The sequence below is a fragment of the Aspergillus fijiensis genome, assembly GCF_003184825.1.
Source record: "Aspergillus fijiensis CBS 313.89 unplaced genomic scaffold BO72scaffold_25, whole genome shotgun sequence".
Taxonomy (NCBI): Eukaryota; Fungi; Ascomycota; class Eurotiomycetes; order Eurotiales; family Aspergillaceae; genus Aspergillus; species Aspergillus fijiensis.
Genome location: NW_024469001.1, coordinates 109,357 through 128,285, shown reverse-complemented (window position 1 = coordinate 128,285; position 18,929 = coordinate 109,357). Strand labels below are relative to the sequence as shown.

Below are 18,929 nucleotides of genomic sequence, written 5' to 3'. Positions count from 1 at the left end.
CATTTCTTTTCCTATTTTATGGCGTGGAGCGATGTGCTCAGAGGGCGTGCTTCTTTATGTTGTGTGGCAAGAAGCTGCTCATGATTGTTGTTCATGATCATCAGTCTATATCTTAGGTTGTACGTATAACGTCTTGGGGGCTTTTATTCCTGCCTGGGCTACCGAGTCTGATTGTAGCCTGGAAGTACTGCTACGATAAATACACTGCAGTAGCCGAAAATCAAGCACGAATGATTGATCGATCAGCCGCTCACCATCACATGATCCCCACCTCCACCACCTCCACCACCATCACACCTTCATCTCTTAATTCCTGTTTCTCTTCTCTGCTCTTCTCTCTCTTTCTTCTCCGCGCTTCCCAGAGTCGACCGTTCCGCTATAGTGTCTCTACTTCACCGTAGATGACCGCAAGTGCAAGCTAGATAGCGTAAGATTGCAAGTTCCTTTGCAAGCCTCCCGCTGGGTCTCCGTCTGATGAAGCCCGGTGTCTGCGGAAAGGGAACCTGTAGTCTTGCATGATCAGCTTCCGAGACTCCTCCCCCCGTTCATGCGACCCTATGCATGACCAAACGGTGGCAGCGTCATTCCTGTCCTTTCCTGCGTTTTGATCCACAGTCATTCGCTTTCTGCACCCTCTTCTGGTCACTTAATTCTCTTGCTTTCTCTCTTCTCTCTTCATTCCACACCTGAATGTCTATCGTCTCGTTCCTGGTCCAGTGGATGGATCCGGGCGGCAGAAGCACGATGGCTGGAAGGGCCGGTAGAAGACGCTCTGCGTCTTTGCTAGCTCAGAACCGCCGGGTCAAGAAGCCTGTCCGATCGTCCATTACCAAGAAGGTAGGGTTTAAGGCGAAGTCAATGAAGGGTGGGAAAGGGAAGGATGAAGAGAAGAAGGAAGAGGAGTCGACCATGAAGGAGCCGCCTCTTACTAGGTAGGTGTTTATCTGCATTTATCTGGTCATTCCTGCGGGCTGTCTTTGTCTTCTATTCTTGCTTTGCTTGAGCTTTGTGCGTATGCTTTCGCATGCCAATGTCTCCTTGCATGTCCGGGCCATGGAAGCTAATGTATTCTGCAACCCCCCAGCCCCCTCGTGAGCCCCGTGGTTAGCTTGATCGTGGGCCCGGATCATCGCCTCTTCGTCGCGCATGAAGATGTACTCTCCCGGGCTACTTTCTTCGATGCTATGCTCCGAGATCAGTTCATCGAGAGCAACTTGAATAAAGTGGTGGCGCTGCCTGATGAGTAAGTATCGCCTTTTTGCACCACTTAGGGGTCTTGCCTCCAGGGTGTCTGAGAGGCTGACTAGAAGAGACAGGGACCCAGAAATTCTTTCCTGCATCCTCGAGTTTCTCTACAAAGGCGACTACTACCCGCGTCTTCTACGTGGGGACGGTCTCGAGGCACCTACATGGCGCCTTGAGGAAGAAGCTGACAACGAAAGTGAGATGCAGCAGAACGCCGAGGATGTTCTAGCTACCAAGTCAGTTCACTCTCATCCCAGCAAGGACGGTAGTCCCGCCGGACCTAACACCTCCCCCACTGCCACCTTCTATCATCACCGGGCAGGCCTCATCCTCCGGGATACGGCCATCTACTGCGCCGCCGAGCACTACGGCCTCCCCGAGGCCCTCAAGCACCTCGCCCTGCGCAAACAGGGCCTCCGAACCGGGATTGCGGTGGACGTGATCCTGCGGTCCGCGCGGTTCGCATACGAGCATACGCCCGAGTCGGAGGATCAGCTGCGCGCGCGGTATCTGGCCATGATTATCCGGTCGCGGGCGGTCTTCAAGGCCAGCGGCACCATGCAGTTGGAGATGGAGAGGGGCCATCCCTTCTTTTTCGATTTGTTTGTCGCGCTGTGTAATCATGTGGATGATCTGGAGGGGAGGTTTGCGGGGGCCGAGGTAAGCTTTGCTTGATTTGTCGATGGGAATTGAGGAGTGTAACTTTTGCTAATAAGTTTGATGTTGTTGCTGCAGTGATGTCCGGCATACCTGTGGCGTCATGGGTTTGTGTCGATGGCTTTACTGGCTGTGTCCTGATCTCGAATTTCGTTTACTGGGTTACGCGCGGCGAACTTGGCGGAGAAGAAGCGCCCACACACATATCGGCAAAGAAAATCTATAAAAAAAGGTTGAAAAGGCAAAACAAGCCACTTACTCGTCGAGGATTTGAATAACGATCTGAAACTGGAAAGGATTGGCCTCGCGAGCCTGGGAGCATGCTCTGAATTATCTGTTATATCTTAATCCTCTGCTTTACTCGGATCTGCGTTGTTCTGCTTTGCTTGGCGGTTTCATATGATCTATGTATAATGAGGTTGATCAGACTGCTCGGATGTGAGTTTGCAAAGGGATATCTGGATGCTTATATGTGTGTGCCCCAATATTTCAGCAGTCTGTTTGGATAGCCGAGCTGTGCCCGTGTTCTTATTTTGCGTGCTGGGGCTGTTCTTTGATCGATTCTGCTTGGGAGAGATTGTATGTTGGCTGGACTGAAGCTGAGCATAATGTTGTGAGCCCTCTTGTGGTCGTGGATTTCTCGATGAGGTATTTGACTTGTGGAATCTATCAGAAATAAATGAGAATGGCTGCTAATGGCCACCTCGCCAAGTCATCGACTGCTCTTCTAGTGTCAATGTACAGTACGGTGAAGCGATGAGGTCTACCCCAGATCGACCGAACAATGGCAGGTCCAAGCGAAGCTTGTTGCAAGAGTGGAGCAAGCTTGCCTTATCATCGCCTAGTCTAGTGCCACTACAGGGGGGCTCGAAATTGGATCCAATAATGATGTGATTTGGTCCCTTATCGCGGCCCCTCCTAAGGGTTGTCCGTCCTCGGAGGCCCGGCGGTTCATGTATCAGCTACAACAAGCTACAGGAATCGAATATAAGGTCCTTGACAGGCCACATACGAGAGTTTTAGTTTGGGTTCTTGAGATAGTTAGTGGCTGCAAGGATCCAGGAAATGCGTGCTCCACACCTTATCCACGAGACAACAGGTCCCTCTGTGTCGGTTCATATTGACATCGATCCCTTACCTGCGATGGACCACAACAATAGGAGCGACAACAGGGGCGACAACAGTATGCATGACTCGCATATTCTGATAGTCGGGGCCGGAACGTGGGGTGCTTCGACTGCGCTGCACTTGGCGCGCCGAGGATATACTAATGTCACGGTTCTGGATGCGTATCCCCAGCCATCTGCTATCTCGGCGGGGAACGATGTGAACAAGATTGTCTCTTTCAGTATGTTTCATTACTTTCTTCCCTAAGAGTGTCTGCTTGATCCCCAACCTAACGAGGTCTTATCCAGTGAAACCTCCAGCCGACGACGACCCGGACTACGCCAATCGGACCTTCTTCGCCGCGCTGAGCCACGGCTTCCAGCACGACCCGATCTTCAAACCACACTTCCACGAGACCGGATCCATCACCTCCGCCTTCTCCCCGGACGGCCTCAAGCATATCCATCGCCGTGACCGCCCCGGAGACGAGGTAGTCGAACTGAACACGCCGGACGATTTCCGACAAGCATTCCCCACAGGGATCCTCATCGGCCCTCTCCCAGGGTGGAAGGGGTACTGGAAGAAGAAAGGCGCGGGCTGGGTGCACGCGCGCAACGCCCTACTCGCGGCCATCACCGAGGCCCAGCGCCTAGGCGTGCGATTCATCGGCGGCGATCCGCAAGGCAAAGTCGTGCGGCTACTCTTTTCCTCTGCATCCGACCACTCCCACAGCGCAGGAGACGTCATCGGCGTCGCAACCGCCGACGGCACTTCCCACCACGCGGCCAAAGTGATCCTCGCCGCCGGCGCCAACGCGGACCAACTTTTGGACTTCAAGAAACAGCTCCGCCCGACAGCGTGGACGCTCGCGCACATCCGCCTGTCCCCCACCGAGGCCGCCGCCTACCGCCACCTCCCGGTCCTCTTCAACGCCGACCAGGGCTTCTTCATGGAGCCCGACGCCGAGCACCACGACCTCAAGATCTGCGACGAGCATCCCGGCTACTGCAACTGGGTCTACGACAACCCGGACGACAAGCCCCACAGCGAGAGGCGAAGCGTCCCCTTCGCCCGCCACCAGATCCCGTTAGAGTCTGAGGCGCGCATCCGCGCCCTGCTGCGCGCCACCCTACCCCAGCTGGCGGACCGCCCGCTCGCCTTCGCCCGCATCTGCTGGTGCGCCGACACCGTCGACCGCAATTTCTTGATCGATTATCATCCCGACTATTCGTCTTTGCTGTGTGCGGTGGGCGCGTCCGGGCGAGGGTTCGCGCATATCCCGTCCATTGGCGGGTTTATTGTGGATCGGTTGGAGGGACGGTTGGAGGAGAGGTTGGCGCGGACGGTGAGGTGGAGGCCCGAATTGGCGGTGGATCGCGACTGGGAGGATACCCTCAATCGGTTTGGGGGCGAGTATCGCGTTATGGATTTTGGGGAGGTTAGGGGGTGGACGGAGATTGAGGAGGGGGAGTGATTGGGTTATGTACATTGTGACAGTCTCTTGGCTGACTGTGATAGGATCTGGGATTCTATGGAGCTAATGAATGGCTGGATTGGTGTCTTGACTTCTCTTTTAGGGTGGGGCAGTGATCTGGTCAGGTTTATTAAGTTATGAACGTGAGATAGGTTCTCTTTCCGGAACAGTTGTAGCGGGTGGTCGGGGTGAGTTGATAAGAGGTTGTAGATCGTGGGTATAGGTAAATCGAAAAGCTGGGAAGAGGCTGGTAACTAGTGTCAGGTGTCAGGAGAATTGAGTGAGGCCTGGATGTGGAGACAAGATTAACAACTTCTGAATCTTACTACGGTGATTGCCTTCATCTGAACTAATATACTAGTAGGTACTGCGTATTTCTCTATAGTTTCTCCTCCCGCCTGCCTCCTTCCCTTTCCTTCTTCCTCACCTTCTTCTTTTCCTATCCTACCCTGCTCCGCTACCCGCCGATTCTTCATCATAACCTGCTCAGCCAAGATCCAGACGTGTTTGAATCCGATTCAATATATCCTGAAGGCCCGCTGCATCCACCTTTCTAGACTCACGCTCGATGAGTGTCCTCCTCTCTTCGTCACGAGGGATGAAGCTTGCTGGAAATGGAGGCGGTCGAAGGAGTCCGCCGATCTCCAGGAGATCCCAAGGATTCAACTTCAGCTTCGTCTCATCTGAAGAGCCGACTTCAATATCGAAAGCCCATAGTATACTAGGGATCAAAGCCTCAAGCTCCTTCTGAGCCAGATACTGCCCCGAACAGGCTCGTCGCCCGCAGCCGAATGCAAGCAGCGGCAGGTTGGGGTCTTCAATCCATCGCTCTGGGCGAAAGGAGGCGGCATCTGGTCCGTAGGTATCGGTGTTCAACACGGCTGACCAATGATTGAGTATCACCACCGAGCCTTTCGGTATATCATAACCCATGAACGTGTCGTGCTCGGAGCTGCAGTGCGCTAACGATCCGACCGTGATAGGCCGCCAGCGGAGAACCTCGTTGATGAAGGCTTTCGTATAAGGCAGCTCGGCTATATCATCCAGACTGGGGAGACGAGTTTTCCCAACCACGGCATCTAGCTCCTGTTGAGCTTTCGTGACTTTGTCGCGGTGCAGGATGCATGCTAGGATGCAATATCGGAAGGCCGTGGAGGTGGAGTCGATGCCGGCTTGGAAAAGCACGCCAACTACATAGAGTAACTCCTCATCGCTGAAATGACCGGTTCGTTCCTTCGTCTGGACATGCTTTGTGAAGTTCCACCCTGGTGTCTTTATGGCGTGTCTGCTGCTTTCTGCAAATATCCGCATCGCCTGCTGATGGAAGCGATTCCCGAATCTCTTCCATGGGTTGATGAAGCTGGGCAGTTTATTGATGAAGGGCAGGATATCTACCAGCCAGGATCCAGAGATTGCACGCATCGTCTCCTCGACAAAGTCAGACATCTCCCGGATTTCCGGCTCATCCCCTTGGAGGCGTTGACCATACGCAAGGCTGTACACGACGCTAGATGTAAAGCGGACAATGCTTTGGCCCCAGTCTTTTGAATGCAGCAGGTCGCGGAGAGTCAGCTTAGTTTCTGCCTCAAGGAGCTCGTGGAAATGCAAAGCCTTGCTCGGTGCGAGAATAGTCTTGTGGATGCGATTGTGCGCCCTCCACTGCGGCCCATACGGTAGAAAAACCGTGTGCATCCCGTGGGACAAGTTTTCTAACGCCATCACCATTCGAGGCCGAGAGCTATAGATGCGGCCTCTCTTCGCAAATAATTCATTGGCAATCGAGGCGCTGCCTATAATAATGACGGGTTTTTGTCCCAGAGACAGGCCCACTATTGGTCCGTACTGCTTGTGCCATTCATCGAAAGTAGATCTGGCCAAGCTGGAAGGAAACTGATGAAGATTCCCTATCAATGGGAGACCTCGCGGGCCCGGGGGAAGTCTATGACTTGGCCATCTTTTGGTATAGTTGATCCAGATGAAGACACCCGCAGCAGCTATGAAAGCTATCGTCTTCCAATACTGTGACACCATAGTCTATGCTGTGATGAAGCCAATCTCCATCTCACAGTTCCTGATGTGTGGTTTGAAGCTGCAGCAGGTTGTCTTCCATTATATGCGAACTAGTTTGAGCAACTCATGATGATCTCGTGGTTGGTCTACGTGCCACAGCCTCTCGATGTTGGCTTGTCGTCCTTCAAAAGTTCACGAGTCCGTTTCTTGTACGTGTTCATGTCCGGATTGATGTAGATGCATGACGCTTCATGCACTGTGATTGTCGACATATCGAATTCCAGCTCAGACCGGATAGGTCCTCTTCTTCATGCCCTAGGACTATTCGCCGGGTCAATTCACCGACGTACATGGTACGAAGTTTCAAGATCATTTTCCAAGTGTTACCTGCACTGGCATTCCAACAGACAAGAAGAGGTGTCACAATTCCTGCATGGCCAAGAGTCAAAGACTTGAGCCGGATTCTGAGGTGGGCTAAAAAGGCAACCAGCTTAGTCCGAATGCAGCAGATGAAGACTGAGGTCTGCTGACATTGACAATTTGTGTATCGCATGTACCTACTTCGGATTGTTTGCCACACAGATTCGGGTGCAAGGGAAGATTGCCGGATATCTTGTTACCCGTTGTTTCTACCTGAACAAGACTAAAAGACCTCGAGACATGTCTAACTACCCACCTGATGCGTGTATACACCTGTTTGTCTAGTCTGACTTGGACGCAGGGAGTGCGAGCGAAACATCGATTCGGCCGAGCAAACCTGTACTGCCTTTTCCTAGAGAGTTGGCTTCCCGATTCCCTGTTTTCCCGTTATCTGGCCCCTCCTCAGACTAACTTTCAGGAATGCTTTAAGGTTGTTTGCCGGACCAGTCCACGTTTCCTTCTCCTGAGGTATTTCCCTGTCTGGGCTTCACATCATGGATAAGGTTAAAAATGACGTCGCAAATGGCTCGACGCATGCTGTGCTACAAATGCTTCCCTGGCCCAAGCACCCTGTCTTGCATGCTATGTTACACACGTTTCCCTGCCACGGATGGTTGTGGGAATGGTTCATGCAAGGGGCATCCGGTCTTCACGGAAAGCTCAGGTGTCAGTCGGCCCTTCCGCTCAGGCGAGACTTCACTTCATTATTGACACTCAGAGTCTTTTTTCACGAGGTCCTTACTCAGACGGACTGCGAAGTGTCATCGTTCTACAAACTCACACTGCAAGGAGGGTTTGCAGTATTGAGGCCCGCTATGATACGCATGCAAAAGCTTACCGAGGACAATTCGCTAGCTGAAACCGTTATATCAAATATTCAATTCTATCGACTGCAATATCAAGCACAAATTGGAAATTTATCATGATCATGGCAGTATACAGTATATGAAACTCTGAAAGAAGAAGCAAGGTATGTTGGGGATGCCGCTATGAAGATAAAAGATAGAATCCTGAAATTCGTCAGTAGCTGCACATCATCCACCATGAAGATTTACCTTTGGGCTCAGCTTACCGTACTCCTGTTTTGCGTCCCTCCATACCTGCGAAACTTGGAACCCGCCCTGCTGTGCAATAATGCTCATTTGTTCTCCATTCCATTTGCCACTACGGAAGAAAAATATCTTCTCCCCATGATGTACCGTCACTGACGTTGCGCCGCTCGACAATGTGACATCGCTTTCGGGGAAATAGAAAGTCAGGATCTCGTTCTCCTCTCGATCGTACTCGAGGAGGCAGTTCCAAACCACGTCGTTGAACAGATCCGCTCGGAGCAGCTTGTTAACATGGATGAGGCCATAGCGGAGGAAGAGGGACGATAACCCCCCTTCGGGATTGTAGGCTTTGAGTAGCTTGCTCTCGTCGGCACAAGCGTCCGCAGAAACCAGAAAGTGGCAGTGCATTCCTGCAATAGCGCAGGCTTGGCGGAACTGACACATCAGGTCGCTTGCTTCAGTTTTGGAGAGGTTCGCTACACTATTGCCTACCCAGAGGAAGGTGACTGAGCGTGTGCGGAGACTGGCGGTGTTGCTGGCGATCCAGTCAACGCAGTCGTCATACGTGCCGAGCAGACCGGAGATACTGATGTCCGGGAAGTGCTTGAACTCTGCTTGCAGAGTCTGCAGGCTGGTGCGCAACGCTGATTCTGAGACGTCCAGGGCATAATATTGGACCTCCTTGCCTTGTCTAGCGAGAGCAGAGAGTATGATTGCGGTCTTGTGAACGTTTCTAAGACGAGGTCAGGCAATGAGTATGATTCATCGAAATGGAAATCTTGAACCCGGGCGAACGCACCCACATCCCAGCTCGACCAGCGCAGACCTATCAGGTAGAGCGCCCGCCATCCTGTCTTTGTGCGTCTCGAGGATCTCCAACTCCTTTGACTTGGGATAGTAGTGAGGACAGTTGGTCCATTCATTGAAGTTTTTGAGCCCCTGCTCGTCCCAGAGGAGAAGTGACGGAATCGTCTTGCGCGGCTGCGACAGACCCGATATAACGCATGACTTCAGATCGAGAAGCTCCAAGGACTTTCGAATGTCGCGAAGAAAGGGTTCCTTGGGAGCCCGCGTATCGAGCGATAGTGCCGAGGATGGCCCAGTAACTTCGCAGACAGTGGTCGTAGACATTTCAACAGCTTGATTAATAGCCTTCAGACTATAGAGAGTTGAATCGGTTTGCTTCAGCTGAAATTTCTGGCTTATCGTTTTTAAAGTCGGGGACTCGCGTTGTGTTTCGTCAAAAAATGAACACGATGACAGCGAAGTCCTGTATACTTACAGCATATCATAAGCTGTGCCTGTGTCTGCCACACGCTCATTCCCAAGAGTGGTCATCTGATACGTCCGGTTTGACACAAATAATCCTGCTGATGGCATAAAACTGTCGATAATTGACGTACTGTCCATTCATGCCGGCTGCCGAGATCCCTTGACAGGTTGGTTAGGCTTGGCCCCATCAAAACTAGGTTATCGACTAAGGCAAATCCCTAAGAATGTAAGATAGGCACCACAATACGTCATGACTTGAGTCATGTCAGGTAGAGGCCTGCACAGAAGAACATTGCTGAAGTATCCGAGTAAGAGTAGTCGTGGGCCGGGGTCCAGGATAGACATAATGTTATCCTGCGTGTGAGGAAGAAAACCTCCATTTGTGAGCAGCTGTGCGGTACAAGAATACCCCATTCGGTGTCCTGCCGCTATTTGAAGTCATTCAACCATAGACTTTGTTGTTGCTGCATGTGTGAAGAGGATCGTCTTCTGTGGGATGCATTGCACACATTTACCCCGTTCGGACAAGTTCCGCATTTTCCAATAAAATCGTCGGAGATTGACAGGGTTGGTGGGATATGGCTTGATATGAATCAAACCAATCAGCTTATTGAAGAGTTAAGGTAGTCTGCTGGCGTGAAGTTGGGCATGTGGTGTGTGGGCGTGGTGGAAGACAAGGAGGACTCGGGAGAAACAAGGCAGCTGCTGATCGCCACGCAAGATCTCCCCTCGTTCCTTTTCCAACTTCTCCAACGTCAGGGAATCTTACGCCTTCTCGATACCAGTATGAGGAAACACTTGGATTCTCGAGATGAGAAGCACATTTCGTTCATATTTATATTCAGCAGCTAGTCGTTCCAACGCAAGTGAATCCTCTTGAGACATTCTTGCCTTCATCACCTGCGCCGGATTCTTCATATACACACAACACCTGCTTCTCTTAACCTACAATAACCCACCAAGAAAGAAAACCATGACAAGAGTCGACACTTGCGAAAATGCCACCCCTCAAGGCCTCAACCAACCCACGAAGACCATCAACAAGAACCGAGAATCGCTAGAATTAGTAGGCGAGACCGAGCTCGACCAGCTGCAGCTGCAGCAATTAAACTCCTTCAACCCCCCAACACACCAGCCCGCCAATGTCTGCATACAGGAACTGTTTCACAAACAGGCAGTTGCACAGCCTGAACGCGAGGCCGTATCCGCTTGGAATGGGCAGTTTACGTTTGCCGCTCTCGATCGCCTGTCGTCCTGCCTCGCGTCACACATAATGAATCTCGGAGTCGCGATCGAGGAATTCGTCCCAGTGTGCTCCGAGAAGTCACGCTGGTATCCCGTGGCACTGCTGGGGGTCTTGAAAGCCGGGGCTGCCTTTGTGCCGTTGGATCCATCCCATCCCACCCAGCGCTTAGAGGAGACCTACCGCGCCGTCGCAGCGAAGGTGATCATCGCCACCAAGGCCACAGCCGAGAAGGTCAAGTTTGCCGACAGGATTGTCGTGATAGATGGTGACGACGGCGATGGCGATGCTATTGTTCTGGGGAGAGGGGCAATCACGCTGCAACCAGAGCCAGAGGTCCCCTGCACCAACACTGCCTACGCAGTCTTCACGTCCGGGACTTCCGGAAAGCCGAAGGGGGTGGTGATAGAGCATCGGTCTCTGTCGACTAGTGTGTTGGCCAACAGTGCCGCGCTGAACATCCATGAGAAGACCCGTGTCTTCCAGTTTGCGTCCCATGCGTTCGATGCCTCGCTGTTGGACATCTTCGCGCCGTTGGTCATGGGCGGTTGTGTGTGCATACCCTCAGAGGCTGAGCGGAAGAACAATTTGGCAGAGTCATGTCGCCGGCTTAACTGTACTTGGTCCTTCTTGACTCCCTCACTGGCAAGGGTGTTGGAGCCGGGGGATCTATGCACCCTGCAAACACTGGTAATTGGAGGCGAGGCTCTGCGGGAAGGGGACATTGAGAAATGGATGTCTCGTATGCAGTGCATCAGCGGTTATGGTCCCACCGAATGCACGATCGGCTGCATGGCTACGACGCTCCAACCAGGCGTCCGGCCTGACCCGTCTGATCTGGGGCGAGGGGTTGGAGTCAATTGCTGGGTCGTTGACCCTGACAACCATGACAGATTGAGCCCGCCGGGGGAGGTTGGAGAACTGCTGCTGGAGGGACCCATGGTCGCCCGCGGCTACTTCAACGACCCTAAACGAACGGCCGAAGTGTTCATCAGCCCCCCGGTGTGGCACAAAATGTTTAGATCCCGAGGTGATCGGATGTACAAGACCGGGGATCTGGTGGTTTACGACGCCGCAAAAAGCGCGATCCGTTACGTTGCCAGAAAGGATACGCAGATCAAGCTCCACGGCCAGCGTCTGGACACGGGAGAGGTTGAGCACCATATCCGATCGATGCTTCCAAGCGCCGTGGATGTTGTGGTAGATATGATTCATCTTGCAAATGAGACTTCAGCCTCAATCCTCGTTGCATTTCTTGTTTTCAAATCAGATAGTACAATAACGCACGTCACCAAAGCAGAATGGCTTGAGGAACCGACGGGTGACCTGAGCACTAACGTGGAGATGCTTAAAGCCAAATTGTCCGAACTGGTTCCTGAGTACATGATTCCCAACGCCTTTCTACCTCTGGTGTCAATGCCTCTCACGAACAACGGAAAAGGTGACCGGAAAATGCTTCGCAATCTGGCTGCGACCTTGACCCGACATGATCTCCGCAGGTATAACGGAAATTATGCTGTCGAGAACAGCAGGCCTTCCAGACCAGTTGAGCGCAGGCTCCAGATGCTGTGGTCGAAAATACTTGGGATTCCAGTGGATGAAATTGGTCTTCAAGATGGCTTCTTTGCTCTTGGTGGGACTTCTGTGACAGCTATGAAGCTGGCCGGTCTAGCGAGGAAAGAAGGCCTCGAATTAGACATAGCCGACTTATATGGCCACCCTGCCCTCGAAGACATGGTGACCCGAGTCCGCACAATCTCGAGAGGTAGCGCAATCCGGCCGTTCTCTCTGTTTCCTGCCAGTGAAGACTTTAAGCAGATCGTTACAGAGACCATGAAGCAGTGCGGGCTCAGCCATGAAACAGAAATTGAAGACGTGTATCCTTGTACACCGTTGCAGGAAGGGCTTATATCTCTCGCCGCTAAAAGACCGGGCTCCTATATTGGCGTGTTTGGGTACGAGATGCCTGCAAAGGTGAATACCCGCCGGTTCCATTCAGCATGGGATGCGCTGGTCGACGCTCACCCGATCTTGAGGACCCGATTTATACAAACCAGCAATGGCAAGATCTACCAGGCGGTAATTCGGGGGCCAGTCGCGTTAGAGGTGAGCTCGCTGAACGGGGAGGGATTCAGGGCAGCAAAATGTTCGCTCTCCTGCGAGCTCGGACAGCCCTGGATTCGTGCACATCTTCACAATACAGCATCTACTTTACAGCTGCCAGTTTTCACACTGGCCGTGCATCACGCTTTGTCCGATGGCTGGGGCCTTCCCGTACTTCTTCGGGACCTCGAAGCCGCCTATAACGGACATGTACTTGAAGAGAGGCCATTCAGTCCTTTGATCGAGTACATCGGGCGCACGACTACCGAACGAGAGGCGTATTGGAAGGGCCGCTTCACTGATGTGCAGAATGCCAGCTTCCCTTCGCTACCCTCCCCAGCGTATATCCCAAAGGCTACGGAAATGCATCCAATCTGTATTCCCGTGAACCATCGGGTTGCAAGTGAGTACACACTTGCTGACAAACTCAAGCTAGCATGGGGGATCATCCTTTCCCTTTATACGGAGACCGCCGATGTCGTCTTCGGCCTCACTGTTAGCGGACGTGGCGCTCCTGTGCTGGGCGTCGAGGATATGACTGGCCCGGCAATCGCGACCATCCCTTTGAGACTGAATCTCGATCCAGAGATGACCGTGAAGAACAGTCTTCAGCGGTTGCGGGATTTCTGTGTTGCCGCGATGCCATTCGAGCACATAGGGCTTCAAAACCTTCGACGCCTTGGTCAGGGATCTAGCAAGGCTTGTGATTTCCAGAGCCATGTTGTCATCCAACCCGAGGAGACTGGCAGTGATTGGATGTTCGCAAGGAAGCAGGACTATTCGGAAACTGGAGCATTCAGTTCCTACGCAATTACCTTGATCTGTCAGCAGAGACCGGGCTCAATAGAGATCGAGGCGACATTCGATCCGCATGTTGTCCCCAGCGTGCAAATGGACCGATTGTTGAAGCAGCTCAGACATATCATGCAAGTTCTGATTTCTGGATCTGAAGAAGCTCGTCTGTGTGAGCTGGACATTATTTGTCCTGAAGATTGGTCACAGTTGAATCAATGGAATACCGCGCTTCCCGAGACAGTGGAGATCTGTGCTCACGGGTGGATCCGAAAGCGAAGTCTCGCGCAGCCCGACGCTCCAGCTGTGTGCGCTTGGGATGGCAGTTTCACTTACGGGGAGATGGAGCAGACCTCATCTAAGATGGCTGCCTATCTCCGAGAGCAAGGCGTAGGTCCTAATGTGTTTATTCCTCTCTTCTTCGAAAAGTCATGCTGGACCAGCATTGCAATGCTTGCAGTGATGAAGGCCGGAGGCGCATTTATTCTGCTGGACGACTCTCATCCAGTACAACGACTGCGTGGAATATGCGATGATGCAGAGGTGCCTTTCATTATCACATCGGAGGAGAATGCACCTCGTGCAGGTCAAATTGCAAAGTCTTCCATCATACTGGGTGATTCGCACCGATCGTGGCCACAGAGTCAGACTGAACCCGCAACTCACATGTCACGGGTCAAACCCAGAGATGCCCTCTATGCAGTCTTCACCTCGGGCTCGACGGGAAAGCCCAAAGGCGCCGTTATGTCGCATCAGTCGTGGTGCACAAGCGCCAAAGCCAACAGCGTTGCATTATCATTGCATCCTACTTCCCGTGTCTTTCAGTTCGCCGCCTACGCTTTTGATATCAGCATCGCAGATCATTTGCTGACTTTCGTGGCTGGCGGTTGTGTCTGTATTCCTTCTGCCAAAGATCGAGGAGGAGACCTTGCGCAGATCATCGGTAGACTCGACGCCAATTGGGCATGCTTGACGCCGTCTGTGGCGCGCATTATCGAACCTCGAAACGTTCCATCACTGACGACGCTGGTATTAGCAGGAGAGCCTATTGCGCCGGAGGATATCTCGACGTGGTCACCAGCAGTTCACTTGTTAAATTTATATGGGCCCGCGGAGTGTGCCATCCTGACCACTCTGAATCAAAATGTCAACAACCCAAGTGATCCGAACAACGTCGGGCCTCCGACTAGCGCAGTGTGCTGGGTCGTGGACACAAGAAGCGTCGACAAACTAGTACCTATCGGAACAGTGGGAGAGCTCGTGGTCGAAAGCCCTATTGTAGGCTACGGGTACCTCAACAACCCGACCAAGACGGCTGCCTCCTTTATCGCCCCAGAGGCGCACCCACCGTGGCTGCGGCGATTCCGGCGCACAGAAACCACCCGTTCGCGTCTCTACCGCACGGGTGATCTGGTCCAGTACGCAGAAGACGGAACCCTGAGGTTCATCGGCCGCAAAGACACACAGATCAAGTTGCGCGGGCAACGCATCGAGCTGGGCGAGGTCGAATACCACCTGCGCCGCAGTTTTCCTGACGCCGCCGAGGTCGTGGCCGAGGTCGTCGTCCCGAACGATGATAGATCACAAAGCCGAAGGCAGCCGACCCTGACGGCCTTCGTCCGTCCGCGGGAGCAGACTACCCAGAACTCAGGCCCCTCGCTTCTCCAAGCGCAAATCGCCACAGCGCTAACAACCCTGCGCGCCTCCCTGCCCACATATATGATCCCGACGGCATTCCTGTGCGTAGATTCATTTCCCCTGAGCAAGTCCCGCAAGCTGGACCGCGGCCAGCTCCGCAGCATGGCCGCTGCACTACCCCGGGAGGCATACCTCGATGCGCCCACCCTGCAGAAGCGGGAGCCGTCCGGCCCAGCGGAAGAGATGTTGCATCGGCTGTTTGCGGACACTCTGAAGATCGACCCCGCGGAGTTCGGCATCGACCATGACTTCTTTGGGCTGGGCGGCGACTCCATCCTGGCTATGGGTCTGGTGGCGCGGGCGCGAGCGCGAGCGCGTAGCTTGGATTTCACCGTGGCGGATCTGTTTGCCCATCCCACGGTGGGCGCGCTTGCTGGGCATTTGATGCGTTGTGGTATTTCGTGATGGGTCTGGTTGGATGACCAGGTAGATTTAAATGATGTTTTGTTGGGAACGTCCAGCATGGCATTTGGCATGCTGGAGTTGGATAATCAAATCTTCACCTGATGTTCAGAAACATGTCTCAGAGTATGTGTGCAAAAGTCACACCATGTCCATCGCCGTGCAATGCAAGGACGTGGATTCGAGATTGCGCTCTGGGTTCTCTTTAGAAAATACATCTGATTGATCTGCCCGTCATGTGTGAATGCCGAGTACTGGTACTGCTCGAGAAGGTGGAGGGAGAGCTACCAGTGCTTTAGGGCCGTATCAGGCAAGAGGGATGGGCGTCTTCGTATGGTCATTTTGCCGCATCTTCGCATATTTCGAGGTTTCGAGCATGTTTACGGAGTATTTCTATGTCTCTTGGACCGATGCTGTGAAATGAGGCTTCCAGATAAGATGCCATGCCCCCTCCCCAGCACACGCCACCGATCGCGCTAAACTGGATTCGAAGCTGCCGCTGAGTCAGCGGGACCCACCTCGCTCCCCATTTCTAGTATAGAATGCATGGGCAGTCTACGTTAAGACAGAGGAGCGTGGATTTTTCTGAGTTAGCGTGGTGGGACCTTCTTCCGTGGACTGCGAGAGAGTAGTGTGATGTGTTGGTTACTGTATCTCGAATGCTATGTATGGGTACTGGGTTTGAGGCTGATATCTACAGTGTAGGTATAGTGGCTACCCGTCAATGACTGAAGATACTAGCCAGAAAAGACCCTATTGATCGAGAAAGGAAACTTGATGCACACGATAGTATACACACAAATCAAAGACGAGAGCTCTACACTTGCGTCCAACATGACCAGTCTTATCAACATTAATCCCCGGCACAATGGGATTCCAGTCTAGTACCACAGAGCCTTGTTCCAGAACACGCTGCGGGCATTGGCCAAATCGTCCTGGGTCAGGTACATGGTGCTGTTGAAGACGAGCTGGGTGGCGGTGTAGGAGCCGTTCAAGTACTTGGGCCAGTAGAGCTTGTCATCCGCCCACTTGGTGTTGGGGTTGCCGGTGAGGACGAAGGAGAGGAGGTATTTCTGCATTTTGCGCTGTGGGGCGGGGGGGGTGAATTGTGTTAGTCGGGGGTGGGGGGGGGTTTGTTATAGGTAAGGATGATAGGAGGAGGTGCGGTACGTACTGCAACGGTGGAGTCGACGTCGGAGTCGCTGGAGATGGCGACACCTGCCCCAGAAGAGGAACTGCTGCTGCTGCTACTACTACTGCTGGAAGAAAGCGAGTACGTAGAGTACCCTGTTACAGTATTTGTGAGTATCCAGTTTTTGTGAGGGCCTGGGGTTTCTCGGGGGCTGTTGGCGGAACTTACAGTAGTAGCTTTGGTCGGTGCCGTGGGTAGCCTTGCTCAGGGCGACCATGGCATTCCAGGTGTTGTTGTTCATGGCTTCAGTGAGGGCGAAATTGTGGGCCGTCAGATCGAACGACTGTCTCATGTCTGCGAACCGAAGAGCCTGACTTGAGTAGCTGGAGGCAGGGTACAGCTTGAGGGCCTCCTGGATGACGTTGTCGGTGATTGAAGGGAAGAAGATGCGGAGGTTCGTGATGATGTCCTGCTCGGAGGAAATGGTGGTCTCGCCCTCGTCGGTTCCCGTGTTGGCTTCGTGCTGCTCGTGGGAGATGACCACGGGACCGCTGAAGTTGAAGTGCTTCTGATACAGCTGGGCCTCGTACGTGTCCGCCACAAAGTCGCCGTCCACCCGGGGCTGGAACTGGTAGTCGTAGGCTTCGTAGACGTCGTTGGCGGCATCGGTCAGGTTGGTGAAGGCAACGCTGCGCAGACAGTCCAGGTCACCGCCAGTGCAGCCCACAGCCTTGGAGACGTTCTGGTAGAACGCTTCTCCGTGCTCGTGACCAGCGCCGGGGACGAAGCCCGGTGACATGATGTAGGCACGGCTAAAGAGCTGCTCGGCATGGCCGGCGAAGCGGGTCATCTGGAACAGGGGCATGGAGCCACCGGCCGAGAAACCGACAGCGGTGATTTCATCGGGATTCCCCCCAAAGGCGCTGATGTACTTGTGCACCCACTTGAAGGCGTGCTCAACGTCCCACAAGGCAGTATTGGGAGTGCCACCCTGGTGGGCCAGGGAGGGGCCATTCGCCAGGCCAGTGAATCCAAGACGATAGTTGGGCGCAACAAAGATGAAGTCTTTGGAGAGATCAAATAGACCCTCAGGCGTATTCTGAGACTTCGATCCTGCGGTGAAACCACCTATAGTGCAGGTTAGCTAAAGCAACGGTGAGGTAGCGCCAAGCGGAAGATCATACCGCCGTAGGTCCAGAGCATTACAGGCAGGTTGCGGCCTTGAGCATTAGCTGGAGCCCAGACATCCATGTAGAGACAGTCTTCCGTGGATGCACAGTCTACGTCAGATTCGGCAAGGCTGCCATTGTTCATGGCGGTCTCAACGGGAGGCCATTGCGGCTTCGCGAAACGAAGGTCACCAGTAGGTACCGCGGCGAAACGAACATTCTGGTACTTGTAGTAACCGATCGAGCTGTTTCCAGCAGCAGGCGCGAGGGTGCAGTAGTCGAGAGTAACAGTGGCACTTTGGGACGATGAGGTGGCAGTAGGAACAGCAGCAACTGACGCTGCTGTGCCTATCAGAAAGAGTGCAGTGCTTAGCGAGCGCATGGCGAAATTACTTGAGGGGTGGTGAGATGAATGCTTTGTACCGTTAATGAGGAATGAGGGCTAATGCCCCCTTTATAGACCTGCCCAGGTCTCATGGGAATTAAGGAAAGATCTCAATTGTACCGACAGGATGAGTAAGCGGAAGTGCGTGCGAGAGGACATGAGAGTTAGGTCTGCTATAGACTGCATTCGTCATCGAAAAGGCGGGAAACCCGTTCAGTCCATGAGACATCTATACGGGTGATGGATACATAGCGGACACAGCGGAAATGAAGGCATGTCCACTAAAATTGACTAGGAATCCATAAGCATCGATCTTGGCCTCAACTCTAAGCTGGATTGAAATAGGGTTGACCCACATGGCAGACCCACGTTCCGCGTCTCTGCACGGAAGTCGACCAGGCGATGGAGTAATAAGAGTCGAAACCACGCGGCCGGTTCGCGCTGTAAAACAGCTCACTGGCTCTGGCTTGATTGCCAAGAATAAGAAGGTTGATCACCTCTGTCTTTACTGGTCAATCTGTATGATGAGCGGTTAAACACTTATACGCAGAGTCAAGCTCGTGTCTCATGGTTGGAGCCTGGAGATTCTTTAATCTCAATATACAGATTGCCTGCTCAGATGCCAGGTCTCGAAAACCGCAAGCCACGCAACGAATTCGTCACTACTCCGTGCCAGTGGAGATTCGCCTGGGAATGAATCGATTAAGCCCGGATTTCTGCCTGGGTTGTCTGGCCACAGGTAATTCACTCTTTCCGCTTCCGAATGTC

General features: G+C 53.2%; 6 protein-coding genes across 6 annotated transcripts; 3 read left to right on the top strand and 3 right to left on the bottom strand.

The window, feature by feature from the left end:
* Positions 1-1,076: 1,076 nt before the first annotated feature.
* BO72DRAFT_378590 (uncharacterized protein) lies at positions 1,077-1,920 on the top strand (the record flags this gene model as incomplete). The annotated part of the gene is made up of 3 exons (XM_040941318.1): positions 1,077-1,243; positions 1,317-1,393; positions 1,475-1,920. Coding segments are annotated over 3 exons (690 nt in total), but the record flags the coding sequence as incomplete, so codon positions are not given.
* Positions 1,921-3,087: 1,167 nt separating this feature from the next.
* Positions 3,088-4,483, top strand: BO72DRAFT_468798 (NAD(P)/FAD-dependent oxidoreductase; the record flags this gene model as incomplete). Its single annotated transcript, XM_040946927.1, has 2 exons — positions 3,088-3,250; positions 3,318-4,483. 2 exons carry the CDS (start codon positions 3,088-3,090, stop codon positions 4,481-4,483), a joined length of 1,329 nt encoding a protein of 442 aa, XP_040800964.1.
* A 464-nt stretch (positions 4,484-4,947) lies between these two features.
* Positions 4,948-6,730, bottom strand: BO72DRAFT_510084 (cytochrome P450). The gene is made up of 2 exons (XM_040949354.1): positions 6,550-6,730; positions 4,948-6,437 (listed from the first exon to the last, which is right to left on the bottom strand). The coding sequence occupies exons 1-2, from the start codon at positions 6,591-6,593 to the stop codon at positions 4,970-4,972; spliced, it is 1,512 nt and encodes a 503-aa protein (XP_040800963.1). The 5' UTR covers positions 6,594-6,730; the 3' UTR covers positions 4,948-4,969.
* A 1,162-nt stretch (positions 6,731-7,892) lies between these two features.
* BO72DRAFT_510074 (uncharacterized protein) lies at positions 7,893-9,096 on the bottom strand (the record flags this gene model as incomplete). Its single annotated transcript, XM_040949353.1, has 3 exons — positions 7,893-8,698; positions 8,765-9,024; positions 9,073-9,096. The coding sequence occupies 3 exons, from the start codon at positions 9,094-9,096 to the stop codon at positions 7,948-7,950; spliced, it is 1,035 nt and encodes a 344-aa protein (XP_040800962.1). The 3' UTR covers positions 7,893-7,947.
* A 963-nt stretch (positions 9,097-10,059) lies between these two features.
* On the top strand, positions 10,060-15,868 carry BO72DRAFT_404683 (acetyl-CoA synthetase-like protein). Its single transcript, XM_040942267.1, has one exon. It carries the CDS (start codon positions 10,211-10,213, stop codon positions 15,476-15,478), a length of 5,268 nt encoding a protein of 1,755 aa, XP_040800961.1. The 5' UTR covers positions 10,060-10,210; the 3' UTR covers positions 15,479-15,868.
* Positions 15,869-16,356: 488 nt separating this feature from the next.
* BO72DRAFT_468794 (alpha/beta-hydrolase) lies at positions 16,357-18,158 on the bottom strand (the record flags this gene model as incomplete). The annotated part of the gene is made up of 4 exons (XM_040946926.1): positions 16,357-16,548; positions 16,650-16,762; positions 16,836-17,735; positions 17,792-18,158. The coding sequence occupies 4 exons, from the start codon at positions 18,156-18,158 to the stop codon at positions 16,357-16,359; spliced, it is 1,572 nt and encodes a 523-aa protein (XP_040800960.1).
* Positions 18,159-18,929: the final 771 nt, after the last annotated feature.